This window comes from Ranitomeya variabilis, chromosome 2 (assembly GCF_051348905.1).
Source record: "Ranitomeya variabilis isolate aRanVar5 chromosome 2, aRanVar5.hap1, whole genome shotgun sequence".
Classification (NCBI taxonomy): Eukaryota; Metazoa; Chordata; class Amphibia; order Anura; family Dendrobatidae; genus Ranitomeya; species Ranitomeya variabilis.
The window spans coordinates 263,755,004-263,776,693 of NC_135233.1; the positions used below are offsets into that span (position 1 = coordinate 263,755,004).

The 21,690-nt window shown below is 47.2% G+C and overlaps 1 protein-coding gene across 1 annotated transcript in view; it reads right to left on the bottom strand.

Moving 5' to 3' along the window:
* Nucleotides 1-8,251: 8,251 nt before the first annotated feature.
* Nucleotides 8,252-21,690, bottom strand: part of RAB14 (RAB14, member RAS oncogene family) — a 30,481-nt gene continuing 17,042 nt past the window's right edge. Inside the window, exons 2-9 of the mRNA XM_077284885.1 lie at nucleotides 11,636-11,675; nucleotides 11,329-11,387; nucleotides 11,131-11,184; nucleotides 10,844-11,021; nucleotides 10,552-10,618; nucleotides 10,382-10,469; nucleotides 10,272-10,302; nucleotides 8,252-9,664 (exon numbers count right to left, since the gene is read on the bottom strand). Of these exons, the coding sequence (XP_077141000.1) occupies nucleotides 9,487-9,664; nucleotides 10,272-10,302; nucleotides 10,382-10,469; nucleotides 10,552-10,618; nucleotides 10,844-11,021; nucleotides 11,131-11,184; nucleotides 11,329-11,380 (648 nt within the window). The 5' untranslated portion in view covers nucleotides 11,381-11,387; nucleotides 11,636-11,675 and the 3' untranslated portion in view covers nucleotides 8,252-9,486. The remainder of the gene's footprint in view (nucleotides 9,665-10,271; nucleotides 10,303-10,381; nucleotides 10,470-10,551; nucleotides 10,619-10,843; nucleotides 11,022-11,130; nucleotides 11,185-11,328; nucleotides 11,388-11,635; nucleotides 11,676-21,690) is intronic.

The window sequence follows — 21,690 nt, forward strand, 5'->3', positions numbered from 1 at the left end:
AGAACGTAACGGGACCGTGCCTGCTCAGAATAGCGGCGGTGCCCTAAGAAAGGATTAGAAGCGAGATAGATTGTGCTGAGTGAGAAACAAAATCAAGCAGAAGGAGAATACCAGCAAGGGTTTTGTTGAAAGAGGCAGCACCTTGCTGAGGCGCATTACCGGTGGCCGGAACGCCGAGGGAGTGGAATAATATACAGCTTTAAGCCATACTCCAAACAGCGGCAGGACAGTCAGTCTCAGGCGGGCTGTCTACCACATATCACCTATGAAGTCTTGGGGGGCAATTGCGGGAGAGGGGCGTCTCTAGGGTCCCGGAAGAACTCCAGGCCTACCTGACAAACGGGTGCCGTTCTTACTGTAACATCAGGAAGGGACGGAAGATTAGCAGAAGATCAGTTAATCGAGTTGTGAGGGAACTTAAGAAACAGACACAACAGTTGTGGGGTACTTTCCGTAAGCACAGCAGGGAAGGACTACAACACAAAGCGCTAAGAAGGAAGGCACTGATTTCCACCTGTGAGGAGAACTCTGGAAGTGCCATTGGACCGGCCGGACTTGCGCAGCCTGGTGGACCGGATTCTGGACTGAGGACCGAGAGATCTCCAGTAAAGAGGTAAAGAGACTGCAACCTGGTGTCCTCGTTATTTACCGCGACCTGCACCGCTATACCACCGTTAACAGCACCTATTTGCAACGGACGTCCCCCACTGACAGACAGGGCCACGGACCGGGTCTAGCCACCGTGACAACCCCAGGACTGAGATCCCAGAGGCCCGGCTCCGGGTACCCCTCGGCCCTGCGGCGGTGTGGGGGCGCTCCAGGCAGATCAGCTGAAAAAGGATACTTGGCTTCAGGTGGCCTTTGTCCTGTGAAGCGTTTATCCGGGCGTTCTCTATACCTATTAACTATGGCACTAAATTCCAGATGAATAGCAAATGCCTTATGTGAGCGTTTAGTTCTCTTAAAGGACAAGGTCTGATCCGGAGAGGAGCTGGAATCTTCCTCAACCTTTAAAGCCTGGTAAACTGCATCAATAAGCGAATCCACTGCCTTCCGGATTCACCAGACTTTCAGATCTAAGGAACCATCAGATTCGCGTTCGCTACTGAACTCTGAAGAGAGCGAGAAATGGAGCTGTGAGGCGACAAGGTACGGGTCTGCTCAGGAGACGTGCTATGGATCCATTTTCTAGATGCCTGACTGCTTCTAGAGTGCTTTTGGCCCCTGCTAACCGACTGCTCCCAGCTTCGGGAGGATCCGACTACATCAGTCCTGCAAACGCTCTGATCCCCCGAAGGATTCAGTCGCTTTGGCCAGTGAAGACATGGATTGAGACAGTGACGAAGCCCACTCAGGGGGACTAAGCATACTGGGCTCGGCGGCGGAGGGCTCCTGAGCACAGTTGGGGTCACAGGCATTGCAAAGCGGCGAACTCTGAGCCTTAAGAAACAGATTGGCAGGAGGAGCATGAAGTAAAGAATATAGCCATAGTCTCGTTAGACCTTTTAGAGGACTTAGAAGGGTACATTATGTCCCAGCCTATGTGGCCCTATAATATTAGGGGCTGCCGAGAAGGGATACTGCTGGGAAAATGGAATTGCATTTACCGGTAATTGGGTTTCTAAGACCCTCCACGACAGCACACAGGAGGAGTTGCCTCCCCATCCTAATTAGGGACAGGAATAAGAGGTTTAAATAGCCCTCCACTTCCCCTAATCCCCAGTGTTTTCCAAGGACCACAGAGTGAATGCTTGAATTATTTACACAAAGAATCAAAATAAAATGCACATACATTATTAGGGGGGTAATCACCCGTGCCGTCGTGGAGGGTCTTAGAAACCCAATTACCAGTAAGTGTAATTCTATTTTCTCTAATCCCCTCCACGACAGCACACAGGAGATATACCAAAGAATGGCTAGGGCGGGACAACAGCTTGCAGGACTTTCCTGCCAAAGACTAGATCTCTTATTGACATATCTAAGTGCCTAGTGAAGGTATGGACTGAGGACCAGGTAGAAGCTTTGCAGCTCTGCTCGATGGACGCATTGGCCTTCGCTGCCCAGGAGACGGAGACAGCTCGAGTTGAGTGGGCTTTCAAGGATTCTGGAGGAGGTAGATCCTGGTTTTTGTGAGTGTCCATGATCGCTTTCTTGATCCAATTTTCTAAAGAACTTTTGGAAGCTTTCTCCCTTTGTTTGGTCCACCATACTGAACAAAAAGATAGAGCTTTCCTCCAAGACTTTTTCATTCAAATAGACGAGGACTGTCCAGAGAGTGGAATCCTGTTCGCTCTCATCTTTTGGATTGTCACAGAAGAAGGGAAGAATTATTTCCTGGGACCTGTGGAAGTCCGATGATACTTTTGGTACAAAGGATGGGTCTAAACTAAATATCATGTTGTCCAGGATTCTTAGATAAGGTTCTCTGATGGATAGAGCCGATATCTCGCCCACCCTCATTGCAGTAGTAATGGCTACAAGAAGTGCTGTTTTCCAGGATATTTGTCTATCTGGATATGGTCTATCGGCTCAAATGGTGGGATGGTTAGACCTTTTAGCACTATGTTCAAGTCCCAAGATGGGACCATGATGGATTCTGGAAACGGCTGACATGAACCTTCTTATCCATCTATGGTCCGCTAGATTTTGGTCGAAGTAGGAACTCGGGGCAGAGACCTGGACTTTCAGAGCACTTGGTTTTAGTTCCTTAGATAAGCCATCCTGTAGGAAATCTAGGACTCTTTCTAGGACCGGGTGAAAGGATCGATGGGAGTAGATCCATACCATGTTGAGGTTTTCCATATTTTGGAATATATGGCATTGGTGATCAGCTTCCTGCTTTTTTGTAAAGTGGATATAACCGCAACTGAGAGGCCTCTGGCTTTCAGGATTGTGGATTCAGAAGCCAGGCTGCCAAGCTTAGGCTGTGGGGAGCCGGGTGAAAGATGGGACCTTGATGTAGAAGGTCCTGGTCTAGAGGCAGGATCAGAGGTTTCTCTGATCTCATAAATTTTAGGGCTCCAATCTAGCCCCTTTTTGGCCAGAGGGGTGATCAAGATGGTTTTGACCCCATCTGTCCTGATCTTTTGCAGAGTCCTTGATAGTAAAGGAATTGGAGGAAACGTGTATGCCAGTCTGAAGTTCCAAGGGTGAGCGAAGGCGTCCACGCTTGAATGGGTTTAGTCTGGGCTGATGGAGAAGTACTGCTGTTTTGGCATTTCCTCGGTTCGCAAATAGGCCCACTTCTGGGAGACCCCATTTTTTGGTTATGGCCTGGAAAATTCTCTTATTGAGGCTCCATTCCCCTGGATCCATATCTGTTCTACTCAAGAAGTCTGCTTCAACGCTGTTGGATCCTTTCAGGGGTAGAGCCGATAAGTATAGATGATACTCTGCCCAGCAAAATATCCTTGTCGAGCTGTTGCAGACTCTCGTTATTTTGTGCTGCCCTGGTGACGTAGATGGCTACAGTGGTCATGTCTGAGTAAACTTGGACATGTGGTTTTTGGATCAAAGGTTCTGCTGCCCTCAAGGCCTCTTCTATAGCTTTCAATTCTCTGAAATTGGAAGACTGGTTGGTCATCTTCTTAGGTCAGACACCCTTGAAAGACTTCCTGAGACGTCACTGCACCCCAAGCACGTTTGCTGGCATCTGTTGTAATCGACATCATAGGATATTGTATCCAGGGCTCCCCTTTTGGCAGGTTTCTTTGGCTGAGCCACCAGTTGAGGGATAACTTTACATGCTGAGGTAGAGATTCTTGTACTGAGAGTCTCTGGGTCTTTGTTCCAGTGGGAAAGGATAAACTTTGAGAGTTCTTGAGTGTGACTGGGCCCAGGGGACTGCCTGGATGCACGAAGTCATTGACCCCAATACTGACATTGCGAACCTTATTGGTCACCCTTTTCTGTATTTTTAGTGTCAGAATTTTTGATCTTACGTATAACTGCTTGGTGACCGGGAGAGAAGATTTTAGGTTCTGGGAGTCTAGGAGGATTCCTAGAAAGACTTTTTTGGTTGAAGGATTCAGATCTGATTTTTCCTGTTTTACCATCCAGCCGAAGGATGCCAAGGTATGCAGAACTGATCGGAGTTGTTATTCTAGAGTGGAGACGGAGCCATGACGAGAAGGTTGTCCAGGTAGGGGACAATACAGATGTTCTGCTTCCTGAAGAAGGCTACTACTTCTGCCATTATTTCTGTAAATGTTTGTGGTGCCGATGATATCCCGAAGGGAAGAACTTTGAACTGGAAGTGATGTATTTCTTCTCTTAGAGTAACTGCGATTCTCAGATGCTGATGGTAGGCTGGATGGATGGGTAAGTGGTAATAAGCCTCTTGGAGGTCTACGGTGGCCATGGCAAAGTCTTTCCCCATTAATGGAATTGTACTTTTTATGGACTCCATTTTGAACCGTCGATACATGACGTGTTGGTTCAGCTTTTTTAGATTGATGATGACCCAATATTTCCCACCTGTTTTTACTAGGAATAGATGAGAGTAGTGGCCTTGGCCTTGCTCCGCTTCTGGAACCGGTGATATTACTTCTAAGGACAACATTTGTTGGAGTTCTGTATATAGGATTTTCTGAAGTTTTGTCGATGGAAGATGTTACTTCCAGTTTTTTTTTGTGTAAATGAGGAAAATTCTATTTTTATTCCCCTTCTGACTGAGTCCAGGATGCTCTGGTCTGAGGTTATTTCTTACCAGTTTGGGAAGTGATTTGAAATCCTGCCCCCTATCTGCTTGGCGTCATTTTCTGTCTGAACGGGAGCTCTGAAAAATATTTCTCCTACCACCTTTGGGGTAACTCCATCTCCCTGTTTTACCTTTCCCCCTGTATTGAGGGGTTTGGGTTTGTGGTGGACGAAAGGGCGTCTTGATGGAAGGTTTTGATTCAGGAAGATTTTCCGTGTCTTTTTCTAGTAAGTCGTCCAGTGCAGTGCCAAACACGTACTCGCCTTTGAAGGGAATAGAGCATAGTTTAGATTTTGACAGAATATCTCCGCTCGACATCTTCAGCCACAATGCTCTTCTGGTGGTGTTGGACAGTACTGATATTCTAACCGCAATGTGAACTGCTTCCGCAGAGGCGTCTGCTAGAAAGCCTGCCGCCTTCTGAAGGAGAGGTATAGATGTCAGAGTACCACTTCTTATATGGTCTTCCAGTTGTTGCAGCCAGAGAAATAGGGTTCTCGTGACGCAGGCGGATGCGACATTAGTTTTTAAGGAGGCTGCTGATACCTCCCAGGACTTCCTCAGTAAGCTATCCATCTTGCGGTCAAGAGGGTCTTTGAGTTGAGAGGTGTCTTCAAAAATGTAGTGTAGTTTTTTTGGCTACCTTAGCTACTTGGATATCCACTTTAGGGACTTCGGTCCAACACTTCGAGGTGACTTCATCCAGGGGAAACGGTTCTCTCATCTCATTGTGGATATTCAGTTTCCTCTCTGGAAATTCCCATTAATCCAGGATTAGATTCTGGACATTATCATGCATAGGGAAGACCATCTTTCTTGAGCTCTGACTGCCAAATAAATCGTTCTGGACTGAACAGGATGGTTTCTCTTCAACCCCCATCGTGTTTCTGACTGCCGAGAGTAGCTCCTCCATATCCTCCGTGGAAAAGAACAGCTTTTTATCATCCTCTGTATGGCCCAGAGTCAGTTCACCTTCCTCCCCCCTCCAATCCCGAGATTGATGACTTGGGTTCTGAGTCAGAGAAAATACGCCCCTGAAGACATCTCAATTTGGAGTCTGTAGGACCCCGTGAATGACTGGGAGAAGGAAGCTAGGGATGACTATCTCCTGTCGTACCATCCCTCTTACTTCATCCATCAGGGATGGTTGTTCCTCCCAGACAATTTTCTCTGTGCATAGCTGACAAGGCTTTTTAGTAATTGGAGGGGAGTTTTTTTTTTTTACTGCAGATGGCACACTTGCAGCCTTTTCCATAGTCTTTGGTACAGGATCCTTGTCTCCCTAAAGAGAGGAGGGGGGGTTCCCATAAGAATAGGTCCTGAATCAAAGATGGGTACCCCTTTACCAGGCATACTCACTGGGCTCTGCAGATGCATCTCTCAGGGAGGACGCCTCCATCATTGACCTTAGTCCTACCTTATGGAGTCTTCCATCAGGGTCCTTGTATAGGAACCGAGATCCAGCGTCTTTTACCTCATCCAATCAGATGAGGTCTCTCCCCCTCAGTAATGGGAACTTCCTGGCGCGGTTCCTTTTTTTTTTTTTATTTGAAATTCCCACTGTGGAATGCAGAGCAGAAGGGACGTTGCGCCTTCTGCCTCGGTGGTGTACGTCACTTCCTGCGCATGACCCGGGATGCATGGAGCGCTTGCTGGCATGTAGGCGCGAGGGGGAGAGTAAACCAAGAAGCTGGGGGGATTACGGGACGCCCCCAGGCCCGACTAACCATTCAGCATTGCTGACGGCGCTGGAAGATTGTACGGTCCCGCCGCGGCAGGAGCAGCATCAGGGAGGAAGGTCAGGGGACAATCGACCCAGGCTGCCAGGCTAAAGGTAAAGACCCCAGTGATGTCGCCAGCCCATCCACGGAGCACACAAGAAAAACCTCTTCATCCCATTAAGGACAGGAAAACACTGGGAATTAGGGGAAGGGGAGGGCTATTTAAACCTCTTGTTCCTGTCCCTAATTAGGATGGGGAGGCAACCTCCTCCTGTGTGCGGTCGTGGAGGGCATTAGAGAAAAGGGGGTTACAAGCAGGAAGGAGGATGTATAATGCAGCGCTCCCTTAAACAGGTTGTGTCCCAGCTCCTCCTGCATTACTCCGACTGCGTGGACCCTGCGTGACACTTGCTGGCTCCGTCCTGATGGCAGATAGTGCTGAGGCGGTCTGGGGGGGAGAAAGATGGCCCCCCAAGGTCTCAGGCGCTTCTTCTGCTGTACGAGAAGTGCCAGGACTGGTGGGCAGGGCCTCCACATCGCATGGGCGGAGATAGGGCTTGCAGCCTAGTACAGGACCGAAGCCGGGGACTAAATTTGCGGTGCTGGCGCAGATTCAGGTAGGGGCCGAATGCGCACCCCCACAGTCAAAATGGGTCCCCCTTAACCAGTGACGCCCCAGACTGCCTGAAAGAGGAGGCCTACAGCCCGAGCACTTACCTGGAGAAGCTGACTGGTTGCAGGTAAGGCAGCTTGCTGCAGGTCCTCCTGCGCTGCTGCTGGTTTGGACGGTGCAGGGATAAGGGGGAAAACCCTCAATCCACAATCCCTTTAGAAGGGAGGTGGAGAAGGACCGTCCGCCTCCTTGTACCATCCGCTTTAACAGTGGTGGTGCAGTAGGGGCTGCTCATACGCTACGAGGTGGGCCTCTGTACATCCAAAGGGTTAATTACCTAGGATGGGACAGAGCTGAATGTCCAGCAATAGGCATGGCTGCGGAAGGGGATACGTGGAGGCGACACTCCATGTGTTCATCCGTTGAAGGTGTGGGGAGATCATTGCCCTTGAAGGGACTCGTTGCCCCTAAGAATCAGCTCAGGCATGGAATCCCATGTCGCAGGAGAGGATACGGAGAGGTGACACTCTCCGTGCATGCCTGTTGATGGTTCGGGGAGATCAGAGCTTTGAAAGGTTCCGTCGCCCCTTCGTCCGTTGAAAAAAAAAAAAAAAAAAATTGTAAAAATAGTCTGAATAGCAGACCCGTCCGTGTGCCTCCTACAGACACTAAGCAAGAACTGGTTCTCTGGGAGCCAGCATGAGGGTGTATACTGCAGAGAAGCTAAATTTTTTTGTGTCAACTTAGTGTCAGCCTCCTAGTGGCAAGCAGCATACACCCACGGTGTCCCCCAATAAGGTGAAGGAGAAACGGTCCTGTCCCAGCTGCAGTGCGCTCCCTCATATTCCTGGCCGGTAACACTACACCACTATGGAGAGTAAATGGTGCAGGGTCTGGATGAGGAGTTGCTCAGCTTTTGTACAACTCCCATCATATCAGGAGAGTATTTGGGAACAACAGCTGAGAACCGCTTAGACATCACTTGGTTCTCATTAACCCCCATATTGGAACAACCACTCCCAGTCTCCACCTCAGGTTGGTTGCAGGATTTCCTTGGAGGTGATGCAATTAGTCAATGCTTTGGCTATGAAGAAAGTCCTTAACCAAGACTGGGGGTGGGGAGATAATCCATACACCACACCTATCCCCCCGTGAGTGCTACAGGAAGGACTGAGCAACCCACCGCAATGTGAGTGGGAAGGACGGACAGACGCCATATAGATTATCTAGATCCAGGAACTTTATTTACAAATATTTAGATTAATAGCATTTTGTTACATCGAGGGAAAGTAGAGAATCCATCAGCCCCATCCGCAGGCGGCCGGTGGTCACTGAAGAGCGCGGGGGAGACGAGCTGTGGTCATTATCACTGGGTGGATTGTGGTCCCTGCACAAGACACGTTCTGCTTAGTGGATGGATGCAAAATGCATTAAAACCTCCCTCCCAAAAAAAGCCCGTATTAATCATTAAAAAAAGAGGGGCATTATATATCTTTATAGAGGGGCCACACCACACAGCCCACCTGTCCTGTTCCAGTTTTGGCCTCGTGTGTAGAGTCTACAGCGTGTGGATCACTGTGCAATGCTCAGATATAGCAGTGTCGATTCAGCGCCTCAGACCCAAACACTGGAATAAATTAACCAGCTAATACCCAAACTGCAGAAACCATCGACTGTAGTGTTAAACGCACAAAAAGTCCATTTACAAAGCGGAATAATGAGATTCTGCAGACATCAAACAGCAAGGGTTAAAAAAAGAAAACACCAAGTGCAACAAGGAAAGGCAGAGCAGTAATGGAGGCTGGACCATTGTCATCACCTCCCTGATCAGCCCACTAGGGGATAGCTCGTAAAAAGCAGCTCAAAAGCCACAGTGCAAAGAAAAAAAACTGCAGATGCAGCGCTTGCAACATCCTGACCAGGAGGGGCAGGTGGCGGCAGATGTGGCCATTCTGCAGGATTTTTACACATCGGGGGTGAAGAGAAAATCAGCACAAAACAATAGTAAAAAAAAATTTAAGACAAAAGTAAAGGTATTCACCCCCTGTGTACAAGAGGAGACGACAGACGGCCGGCCCTCCTTATGAACCGCGGTATTCACAGCAATGAAGCGCTCAGCTACAGAAGGACAGAACAGGACAAGTCACAGGAAGATGAAAGCAAAGTCCAGCCTCGGCTTCTCTACAAACGGCACAGACGAGGGGGGGAGGCTACACGGGAGACCATGCAGGAAATGGTGGAGTTTCTGGGTGTTTATTACGCGGCTTCGCCTTTGAGAACCTGATTACATCTAGTTACTTAGCAGTTTAGTATCGTGTTACTGTCAGCGCAGTAGAGTCCCCCCCACCTTTAATTTTAACCAGTAGGATGTACAGAAGAGAATGGGGCAGCAAAAAGTACTGCTCGAGACAGACAGGAGGAAAGGTCAGACACACGGCCCCACTGACAGGTCACTAGCAGCCGCAGCCTTCTCTCTGAGGTTGGGGTTCACTGGTTAGCCGGCCTCCTTGGGGTGCTGATGGCTTGTGCTGTACCCCAGACTCAGCAGCATTCAGATCTAGGCTTCCGTCCTGGATATTTTGGTAGATTTTCTTGGCCGCCTCCAGGAACGCATCTTCCACGTTCTCGCCTCTGTGGTGGAAAACAGGTATGTCAGCAATAGGGTGCAAAAGAGCCCAAAGTAAGATCATGTTACCAGATCCAAGGCAGAGCCATAGTCATCTCCAAATGTTAAGGGGTAGTGATGAGCAAACGTGCTCGGATAATGTGTTAATATCAGAGCATCTGCGAGTGCTCGTATATATTTGCGTCCCTAAGCGCCACAAATCATGCAGCCACAGACAGCCTGAACATGTGGGGATTCTCTGACAAACAAGCAATCCCCACATGTGTTCAGGCCAGGATCGCCCTGACGAGTATGGGGCCTGGTCAGCAGATGGGGCCCGCATCGGGCACGTCTTTTCATGCATGTGTTGTGACTGGCACGCAGCCACAACACAGGCAGCTGTGGCGCCGAACAGCTGATTATCAGGAATGCTCCAGGTTACCGCTGCTGCTTCTTCGGTAAGCTCTATAGCTTGCCGAATAAGGAGAGATCCAACGATATTCGCTAATCTCTAGTAAAAACCACAGCAGGCACCAAAAGTTCCAACCAGAGGATGAACTGCAAATCATCTATACAAGAAAGACTACTCCTCCCATTATCCTCACACATTGCTCCCATCACACAGTCACTTACGTTTTTGCACTCGCCTCCAAGAACAGGAGACCTAAAAAAATAAGAGGTGAGGTTAGTGGGTGATGATGGCAGGGACAACAGGGGCATTCAGCCTGCAATGCGCTACGTACCATTCTCCTCAGCAAACTGCTTGGCTTCCTCATACGTGACGTCGCGCTGCGCTTCCAGGTCTGCTTTATTGCCTATAAGAATGATGACCTGTGAGGGAAGAGAAGCCGCATTACTGAGCTGTACTCAGCAGTCAATGGCAGGACGTCCACTCCCCTGCGGTGGCACTTACAGTGTTGGGGTTGGTGAGGTTCCGGGCGTCAGTCAGCCAGCTGCTTAGATGATTATATGTGCTTCTCCTGTAAAGAGGTCACACACATAAGGCAGACACAGCTTCCCAGTCACTGACAACAAGCAGAGATCCTGACAGTGAGGAGAAGCAGCAAAGAGCTGAATCCTTCTCATTCTACATTGAAACAGCTTCATGGTCTGCCCTCACCACGAGCAGAAGACCTCAGCTGAGCCACCAAAGCTTATGAAAACTATCGGGTCCAGACTCCAGGCCCCCATACACTGTCACTTACCTAGTAATGTCATACACCATCAATGCACCAGCTGCTCCCCGGTAATAGCTGCGGGTGACAGCCCGGAACCGCTCTTGACCCGCCGTGTCCCAGATCTGTAGCTTTATCTTCTGTCCACTGACTTCAATTATCCGGGTACCAAACTCAACCCCGATAGTGTGAGGACAGTCTGCCATGACTGGTGGGAGGGGAGAGTCATGTGGTCACAGGAGAGCAAATACACATTACCGCACGAACCTCACAAATATAATATATAATCTACACGCCCCTCCCCTGCTATACATTACATTTTTTCTCTGTGAATTGATGCAGCAGGCAGGATTTCCCAACTCCCATGTCACCTGCAAGAGAAGAAGCAAAACGTGTGTGACAGCCGTGACTGCCAGGTGCACCCTCCAGGGACAAAAGCATAATGCATTTCCCCTTTCAGTTGGCAGCGCCCAGGTCCAGGTTCGGCACCCTTCCTGCGGCCGGGAGCCACTTACCGATGATGATATACTTGAAGATATAGGAGTAGTTGTACGGTGCAGTAGCCATGATGGTGCTAGACGGAAACAAAGAAGCGAGAATCAGCATAGACCGGACCCCTCCATCACGAAGCAGAAATCTTTTAGGTGTCACGTGGGGGGAGGCTCTGTGCGGCTATCCACATGGTGGCAGTGCAAGAATTTGTGGGTGGACGGGGGACAACACACACTCTCCTAGTGTGTGTGTGCGTGTGCGTGTGCGTGTGTGTGTGTGTGCTGTTCGTTAATAAAACTGCCTTTAATGGAAATGCAACTGAAGATTTACCTGATCAGTGCCGGGAGAAAACAAACCACCAATCAGAGCCCTGCCGGAGAGAAATACAGGCATCAGTACACGGGGAGGGGGGGAGGGCTCAGGACCCACAACACAACCAATCAGCCCCCCCCCCCAGCTGGAGAGGTCATACTCTCCTACGGATGAATCCCCCTGCCAGCATTTTTCAGGGGTTTCATCCTCCATACTACTGTGATGGACCGCCTGCCTCTGAACCTAATTTTCTTACAGCAGCAAGTACAATCCCGCCATGCAAATCAGGATTCAGAACAAACATCATATAAACTGGGAGCCAATGTCAGGGGTCACTACAGACCACTCAAATCACCAATATGTGACAGCGGAAACTAGACTGCCCCACCTGGGGCAGGAGAGTACAGGAGCCGGTTCCTTTAAGGCCTGTTTCACACGTCAGTGGCTCCGGTACGCGTGGTGACAGTTTTCTCACGTACCGGAGACACTGACTCGCGTAGACACATTAAAATCAATGTGTCTCTGCACACGTCAGCGTGTTTTCAGGGACCGTGTGTCCGTTTGAAAAACACGGAGACATGTCAGTGTTCGTGGGATCACACGGACCCATTAAAGTCAATGGGTCCGTGTAAACACGTACCGCACACGGATGCTGTCCGTGTGCCGACTGAGGGCCACACGGACAGTGCAGGAGACAGCACTAGAGTTAAGCGCTGGCCCCCCTGAATGTGGTGCTGAAGCCGGTATTCATCCCTTCTCCCCAGCAGAGTTCGCTGGAGAGAAGGAATGAAGGAATGAAAAATCATGTTTAATTTTTTTTTTGTTTTTAAAATAAAGTTTCCGGTCAGCTCCCACCTCCCACCCCTGTGTGCCCGCCCGCTGACATTAAAATACTCACCCAGCTCCCGCGATGCTTCCTCTCAGCGCCGCAGCTTGTCCTGTATGAGCGGTCACGTGGTGCCGCTCATTACAGTGATCAATATGCGGCTCCACCTCCCATAGGTGATGCTGCCTATACAGCATCAATAGTAAAAAGATCTAATGTTAAAAATAATAAAAAAATAAAATTATTATATACTCACCTTCCGGCGCCTTTCCCACTCCTCGCGACGGTCCGGTCCATGCATTGCGGTCTCGCGAGACCGTTACATCATCACGCGAGACCGCAATACACTCTTGGGACCGAAGCGTCGCGAGGAGCATCGGTAAACGCCTCGGCTGGATCCGGGGGCTGACGGAAGGTGAGTATATAACTATTTTTAACAGGGATATGGTGCCCACATTGCTATATACTACGTGGGCTGTTATATATTACATCTCTGTGCTATATACTATGTGGGCTGTGCTATATACTACGTGGCAGTGGTATATATTACGTGGCTTGGCAATATACTACATTGCTGTGCTCTATACTACGTGGCCTGGGTTATATACTGCATGGGCAGTGTTATATACTACGTCTCTGCAATATACTACGTGGCTGTGCAATATACTACGTGGCTGTGCAATATACTACGTGGCTGGGCTATACACTATGTGGCTGGGCTATACACTATGTGGCTGGGCTATACACTATGTGGCTGGGCAATATACTATGGGGCTGTGCTATTTACTACGTGGGCTGTGCTATTTACTACGTGGGCTGTGCTATTTACTACGTGGGCTGTGCTATTTACTACGTGGGCTGTGCTATATTTCTCTGCTGTATCTGTGCATCATGAATCGTGGTATGTGTTAAAGAGGGGGGCCCACTGAGACTCTTTCGCCCGGGGCCCTCAAAAACCTGGAGCCGGCCCTGGCTTCACTGATTGTTCGCGGCCGGGCGCGACCAATTAGTGAAGCGTGGTTCAAATTCCACACCAATTCGCGGGCGAACTGCGACTGACGCTGATTGTTCGCGGCCGGGCGTGACCAATCAGCGTCAGTCGCAGTTCGCCCGCGAATTGGTGTGGAATTTGAACCACGCTTCGCTAATTGGTCGCGCCCGGCCGGACGAATCCTGTGTATAAATTGCATTATTCTGAAAACTTCATAAATAAAGTACATACATATTCTAGAATACCTGATGTGTTAGAATCGGGCCACCATCTAAAAAAAAATTATATAAATCCCAGACCTGGATTAGGGCATCGGCGGCTCCAGGACAATGTGACACTATATAGCGGTGTTTGATGCTCCGATAATATCCCCGTTCTGGATCCAGACATTGCAGCTCCTGGACAGACTGTGGCACTACATGGTGTAGGATGCTCCAAAACATTATGTCTGTGGCACTACATGGAGTAGGATGCTCCAATACATTATGTCTGTGGCACTACATGGAGTAGGATGCTCCAATACATTAGGTCTGTGGCACTACATGGTGTAGGATGCTCCAATACATTATGTCTGTGGCACTACATGGTGTAGGATGCTCCAATACATTATGTCTGTGGCACTACATGGTGTAGGATGCTCCAATACATTATGTCTGTGGCACTACATGGTGTAGGATGCTCCAATACATTATGTCTGTGGCACTACATGGTGTAGGGTGCTCCAATACATTATGTCTGTGGCACTACATGGTGTAGGATGCTCCAATACATTAGGTCTGTGGCACTACATGGTGTAGGATGCTCCAATACATTAGGTCTGTGGCACTACATGGTGTAGGATGCTCCAATACATTATGTCTGTGGCACTACATGGTGTAGGATGCTCCAATACATTATGTCTGTTGCTCTACATGACAGTGTCTGATACTCCGATAATATTCCAGACCTAGATCCAGGCACCGGCGGATCCCACACAGACTGTGGCACTACATGAAGGTGTCAGATGCCCCAATACATAATGTCCCATGAAGTTCTCTCGGATTCAGGTCTGGGGAACGGACATCAATTACTGCAATTCAGTAACTGACCACACACAATGGAGTGGAACTGTCCTGCCGGAGAAGGGGCCCTGGACTACTGCATCATTCGTAAGGTCTGAGGATAGTATTAGCAGTCGTCTGGGGTCCACTGGTGTCAAGGGGAGATGTGTGTGTTTGACCCTCCATGTTCTGGAGACTGCTGGGAGACTATGGAAACCTTGTGATGGCATGTATGTCTGTGGCACATGGAGGAGCCATATGCGGTGCAGCGTTCTGTCAGTGTCAATATGGACACCGGAGAAGAATCATGGATGGCTTGTGGACACTACTCCTTTTTGGTGGTGTCCTGTGGGTCCCCCAAGAGGTCCAGCTGACAGGGACAAACCATTGCTTCCAGCCCGGAAAGTCACATGGGTTATACTAGGATATGTAGTCCGCTCCAGGTATTTGCGAAAAATAAATAAAAAGAATTATAATATATATTATAAAACACAGATACAGTGGCATGTGAAAGTTTGGGCACCGCTGTTCAAAGTATTTTTGTAATTTTTAAAATGCAAAAGATAAAAAAATATATATATATATTGCCTAAAATACAAAGGAAATGTGTCATCTTTAAAGGGAATCTGCTATGATACCACAGCACAAACATTTCTTGTGAGAGCATTTGAATATACCTGGTTTTAGTGAAGGTGATTTTTTCAATTCATCAGGGAGTCTGCTAGGTGCCAGTTTATTTTTCAAGCTGGGTGCTCTCCTAAAGATAATTTTAGGATGTTGCGGCACCAGCTTTCCCAGTATATTATCCTCTCTTACTATATGCCACAACTCATTGATAGATTTTTTAATGAATTTGTGGTCTGTGCTGAATGTGGTTACAAAACTACAGGTGTATTCTTCTGGGCTGGCTACAAGGTCAGCTTTTTCTTTTTTTAGTAACAATTCTTGATTAAAATTCTTATAAACATGTTCAAGTGCAAATAAACTGGCACCTAGCAGACTCCCTGATGAATTGAAAAAAATCACCTTCTTCACTAAAACCAGGTATATTCAAATGCTCTCACAAGAAATGTTTGTGCTGTGGTATCATAGCACATACCAGTACAGCATTTAAACACTCCTCTTTTCCTCACCCTTTTCCAATCAGTCACCATTTCACCTGCACTACCTCCTATGTTATTTACATTATTACTTGTCCATGCAACAAGATATATGTTGGCAGGACAACACAACCACTTCACCTCCGTATGAATTCCCATCGACACAATATTAAGATAGGTTATCTCAAACATGGTCTTTCCAAACACTTCAGCATCTCACATAATAGTAATCCTTCATTATTTCATGTTCACCCCATTGATCACGTTCCTGCACATGTCCCTAATCGCACACAGTCACTTAATAAGAAAGAGGTTTTTTGGATATATACCTTGAATTCTCTGGAGCCTGAAGGGCTAAATGTAATGTCAGACCTCCTGTGACTTAATAAATTCTCTAATTGAAGTGTGGTTCCTATCATTGAGCCTCATTCCAAATAACAATTTTTCTTTTGGTCCCATGGGATGGTTCTAGTACTACTCATGTTGTAATAATTTTAATATTTTTTAACTATATATAATTTATAATAACAATTACTCCATGCAATTTTTTAGTAATTAATAACGGCATATATTGTTTTTTTTTTTTGTTTTTTTTTCTGCAATATTTTGCTCTTTTGCCCATAAGATCATTTTCAGATTTTTTTTATCTCCACAAGAGAAATTAATAAAGAACTTATCAGTATTCTGTGGCGCAAGGACTAGAATAGCTTAAACAATAGAATTATTATACAAAGTTCCCCGGTTCGAATACCCATTAGGTTACTTATGTGTTTTTTTTTCAGGGCTTATTTATATTTTTAAATTTTAAATTTATTTTTTCTATTTATATCAATTAATGTTCCTAGGTTATAAATAATAAAGAGTAATGTTTTTATATGTTATTAACATGTGTTTAAAGGTGTTTATGTATCATAAAACAAGGGCCTTGGGGCCCCTCCCCTTCCCTTTTGTATAAATATACCCCATATTTGTGTGTTGTACTATATGCCCTGAAGAAGAGAGCAAGATAGCTCTTGAAACGCGTAGGCTTCAATAAACCACCCTAAATCTACCTCGTGTGCGCGGTCTTCAGTTCGCCTAAGACTATTACCTCCAGCATCCTTTTGGATTCTTGTGGAGACCTGCTGCTACGATTATGCCTTCTTGGGAGTTGTGACCCAGTTTCACAACTTCAATAGGTGAGCACATTCCCTACAAAGGATTGTATGTGTGTTTTTTAAAGGGAACCTGTCACCACGTTTTTGGAAGATGGGATAAAAATAGCGTTAAATAGGGGCAGAGGTGGGCATTACATTAGTGTGTTTGTTATGCGTTTATTACCCACCTAAGTTGCCGAAATACCTTTGCAAAGTCTCCGTTTTCGCCTGTCAATCAGGCTGGTCTGGTCAAAAGGGCGTCTTGTCTTCCCCCAGATTTTGCGTAGTTTTCCGTTGGTGGCGTAGTGGTGTGCGCATGCCCAAGGTCCCGAATCCTCTGCCAGGGGATTTAAAAAAGCGCGCTGTTCGTGATTTCATTGGTGATCGGTGGGCGCGGCCATCTTCCTTTGGCCGCGCGTGCGCAGAAGCGGCGCTCTGCTGGCCGCGGCTTCAGGAAAATGGCTGCGGGATGCCGCGCGTGCGCAGATGGATATCGCGGCGGCCATTTTCCTGAAGCCGCGGCCAGCAGAGCGCCGCTTCTGCGCACGCGCGGCCAAAGGAAGATGGCCGCGCCCACCGATCACCAAGGAAATAACGAACAGCGCGCTCTTTTAAATCCCCTGGCAGTGGATTCGGGACCTTGGGCATGCGCACACCACTACGCCACCAACGGAAAACTACGCAAAATCTGGGGGAAGACAACGCCCTTTTGACCAGACCAGCCTGATTGACAGGCGAAAACGGAGACTTTGCAAAGGTATTTCAGCAACTTAGGTGGGTAATAAACGCATAACAAACACACTAATGTAATGCCCACCTCTGCCCCTATTTAACGCTATTTTTATCCCATCTTCCAAAAACGTGGTGACAGGTTCCCTTTAAACAGTGTGACACATTGGGGGCGCCTTGTCTTTTTTCTTTTTTCTGTGCCATGTAAGCATGATGAAGCTGTCTATGTTGAAACCTACAGACCTCTGGTAACCCATAGGTCTCCTGTAATTTCTCAAAGGATAACAGACCCTGCCCATCACCTATCTGGCCAATGTAATGTATTCCCAATCCTTATATATTCTTTCAAAACACTCTTTCTGTGATAACTTTGTATCTCCGTTCATACTGCACCCACACACACAAATGATACACCATTTGAAAGGTAAACTTGCCCCCTTCAGCAAGAAAATAGGCAAACCAAACATCCACGATGTGATCACAAGATACAGTTTAAACATTAATTTTCATAAATCTGTAGTAAGGAAAAATGACCTGCAGGTGGCACCACACTACCACAAAGCTGCGTACAGACATCACAAAACAAATCCTAACATTTGCCTTGGGGGCTTTCCAGCTTGCTGAACTCCTTGCCCAGCCGATTTCAGGCACATTGGAGGATTGCACACTTCACTGCAGGTCACATCTGCAAACATTTGTAATCATGCACTGCCTATTCAATTGCACACTTTATACTCCAACACCACACACAAATACACCATTTGAAAGGTAAACTTGCCCCCTTCAGCAAGAAAAGACACAAACAAACCACACATTCACGATTTGATCAATAAATACAATTTAAACATTCATTTTCAGAAACCTGCAGAACAACCTGCAGGTGGCACTACAACCTCGACTTTTTTTTAGCCTCTACTTATCAAACCAATTTATTGTTATTACCAATCTACATATATAAATACCTCTTTGTGTTCATCATCTCATTAAATACATTAACATTTGACCAGCTTGATTTTCCTGAAATTGCCTGCGCCCCCGACAACTAATGTGCGAAAATTTTGCATGGGCCAACTAGTCTCTTCCAAATTTTCAAGTCCCCCATTTTAACAAACTCCGGTAAATTATCATTCTGCCATATCGGGGAGAAATTAGTCAAGTGTTCCACCCCCCTAATCCTCTTAATTGACACCCTCACCCTATGGATCATTATCAGAGTGGGATAAGACCTTTAAGCCCATATTAAAATCGGTCACATGTGTCCCAGGGGTGACAAATTCCCAACAAACTTTAGGCCTTTTAGAGATCATTTCATTTTCAACTTCCTCAACTGTTCACAATAACCGTAATTTTGGACCAGGGGTGCCCACACACTTACATGCCGGGGTCATTGCATTTCAAGTGATCCAAATCTGAATTATTTATTCATTTTTTTTCACCTGACATCTTAGAATATTTATTTTCTTTTTTTGTGTGTTTTCTGAAGCACTATAGTGAATTAAAAATTATAAGTTTTTTTTTTTTATCTTCATAGATTTCTTTTACAGATTTCTAACGTTTTGAAAGCCTGAATTTTGGGCTTGTAAGCTTTAATTTTTTATGTCACAAGACTGTTGATATTTTGTTTTTGAGGGGTCAGATTCTAAATTTCGATTAGCAATTTTAGGAAAACTATATGTTATAAATCTTTCAAAAACAAACGTCTTACTTGTGTTCTTGGTTACATTTGTTCAGGGATTCAAGTTGAGATCTCTGTCGGATCATATTTCAAAGCATGACTTTCTAAATACAGTCTCAACCATATACTAAATTAAAAGAATCAATATTTGTAACACCTTTTTAAATCTACATTAACAATTTTTTAATAGATCACTAGGCATGTCCTTTTTCAATTTTTGCTGAATGAAACAAATCTTTGTTCAACTGCATGGAATGACCATGTGGTACTGCCGAGTCCCTTTAACAGGTTCTGTTTCCTGTAACCGATGTTTCATCTTCTTCGTAGTTTTAGCCTGAACAGTACATGAACTGGATGTTAGGAATATTTTTCTCGTGTCAGTTGAAAAGTTGGGTGTTAAGATTTGGTCTGACTAGGTTATCTGGAGGCTAGCTCGGGCTGCAAAGCGTTTTACGGTGCCTCCCAAACCTAACGTGCTATTCAGCTTCCACTCCGAAATCTTTCTATTGATGGCAGACATTTATAAAGTGTCTCCTGTTTTTATACTGTGCTAAATAGCCATCCGAGAATTAGTAGTAGACCTTGCTCAAACTTGGTAGGATGTTTTTATAGTGCTTTGGAACAAAGCACTATACTGTTATTCCATCGTGGATAACTTCTTCTTCTTATTATTATTCAGTCCGCACGTAATGCGGCCCGAACCGCTTCACTCACAGACTCCAGTGAGGTGTCATTTCGAAGCCAGCGTCCCCAAGAGGTGTGCTAAGTATTTTTCGTGTCGTGTCTGGGGAACGGGCGGGCCAGTCCATAGCTTCAATGCTTTCATCTTGCAGGAACTGCTGACACACTCCAGCCACATGAGGTCTGGCATTGTCCTGCATTACGAGGAACCCAGGGCCAACCGCACCAGCATAGGGGTCTGAGGATCTCATCTCGGTACCTAATGGCAGTCAGGCTACCTCTGGCGAGCACATGGAGGGCTGTGCGGCCCACCAAAGAAATGCCACCGCACACCATTACTGACCCACTGCCAAACCAGTCATGCTGAAGGATGTTGCAGGCGGCAGATCGCTCTCCATGACGTCTCCAGACTCTTATGTCTGTCACATGTGCTCAGTGTGAACCTGCTTTCATCTGTTAAGAGCACAGGGCGCCAGTGGCGAATTTGCCAATCCTGGTGTTCTGTGGCAAATGCCAAGCGTCCTGCATCGTGTTGGCACTCAGATCATCCTCTTGGAGTAAGTTTCTAACAGTTTGTGCAGACACATGCACATTTGCGGCCTGCTGGAGGCTCTGGCAGTGCTCCTCCTTGCACAAAGGCTGAGGTAGCAGTCCTGCTGCTGGGTTGTTGCCCTCCTACGGCCCCCTCCACTTCTCCTGGTGTACTGGCCTGTCTCCTGGTAGCGCCTCCAGCCTCTGGACACTACGCTGACAGACACAGCAAACCTTCTTGCTGACAGACACAGCAAACCTTCTTGCCACAGCTCGCATTGATGTGCCATCCTGGATGAGCTGCACTACCTGAGCCACTTGTGTGGGTTGTAGAGTCCGTCTCATGCTACCACGAGTGTGAAAGCACAACCAACATTCAAAAGTGACCAAAGCATCAGCCAGAAAGCATTGGTACCGAGATGTGGTCTCTGGTCCCCACCTGCAGAACCACTCCTTTATTGAGCGTATCTTGATAATTGCCAATAATTTCCATCTCTTGTCTATTCCATTTGCACAACAGCATGTGAAATTGATTGTCAGTGTTGCTTCCTAAGTGGACAGTTTGATTTCACAGAAGCTTGATTTACTTTAAGTTATACTCTGTTGTTTAAAGGGCACCTGTCACCACGTTTTTGGAAGATGGGATAAAAATAGCGTTAAATAGGGGCAGAGGTGGGCGTTACATTAGTGTGTGTGTTATGCGTTTATTACCCACCTAAGTTGCCGAAATAACTTTGCAAAGTCTCCGTTTTCGCCTGTCAATCAGGCTGGTCAGGTCACATGGGCGTTGTCTTCCCCCAGATTTGGCGTAGTTTTCCGTTGGTGGCGTAGTGGTGTGCGCATGCCCAAAGTCCGGAATCCTCTTCCAGGGGATTTAAAATAGCGCGGTGTTCGTTATTGCATTGGTGATCGGTGGGCGCGGCCATCTTCCTTTGGCCGCGCGTGCGCAGAAGCGGCGCTCTGCTGGCCGCGGCTTCAGGAAAATGGCCGCCGCGATATCCATCTGCGCACGCGCGGCATCCCGCGGCCATTTTCCTGAAGCCGCGGCCAGCAGAGCGCCGCTTCTGCGCACGCGCGGCCAAAGGAAGATGGCCGCGCCCACCGATCACCAATGCAATAACGAACACCGCGCTATTTTAAATCCCCTGGAAGAGGATTCCGGACTTTGGACATGCGCACACCACTACGCCACCAACGGAAAACTACGCCAAATCTGGGTGAAGACAACGCCCATGTGACCTGACCAGCCTGATTGACAGGCGAAAACGGAGACTTTGCAAAGTTATTTCGGCAACTTAGGTGGGTAATAAACGCATAACACACACACTAATGTAACGCCCACCTCTGCCCCTATTTAACGCTAT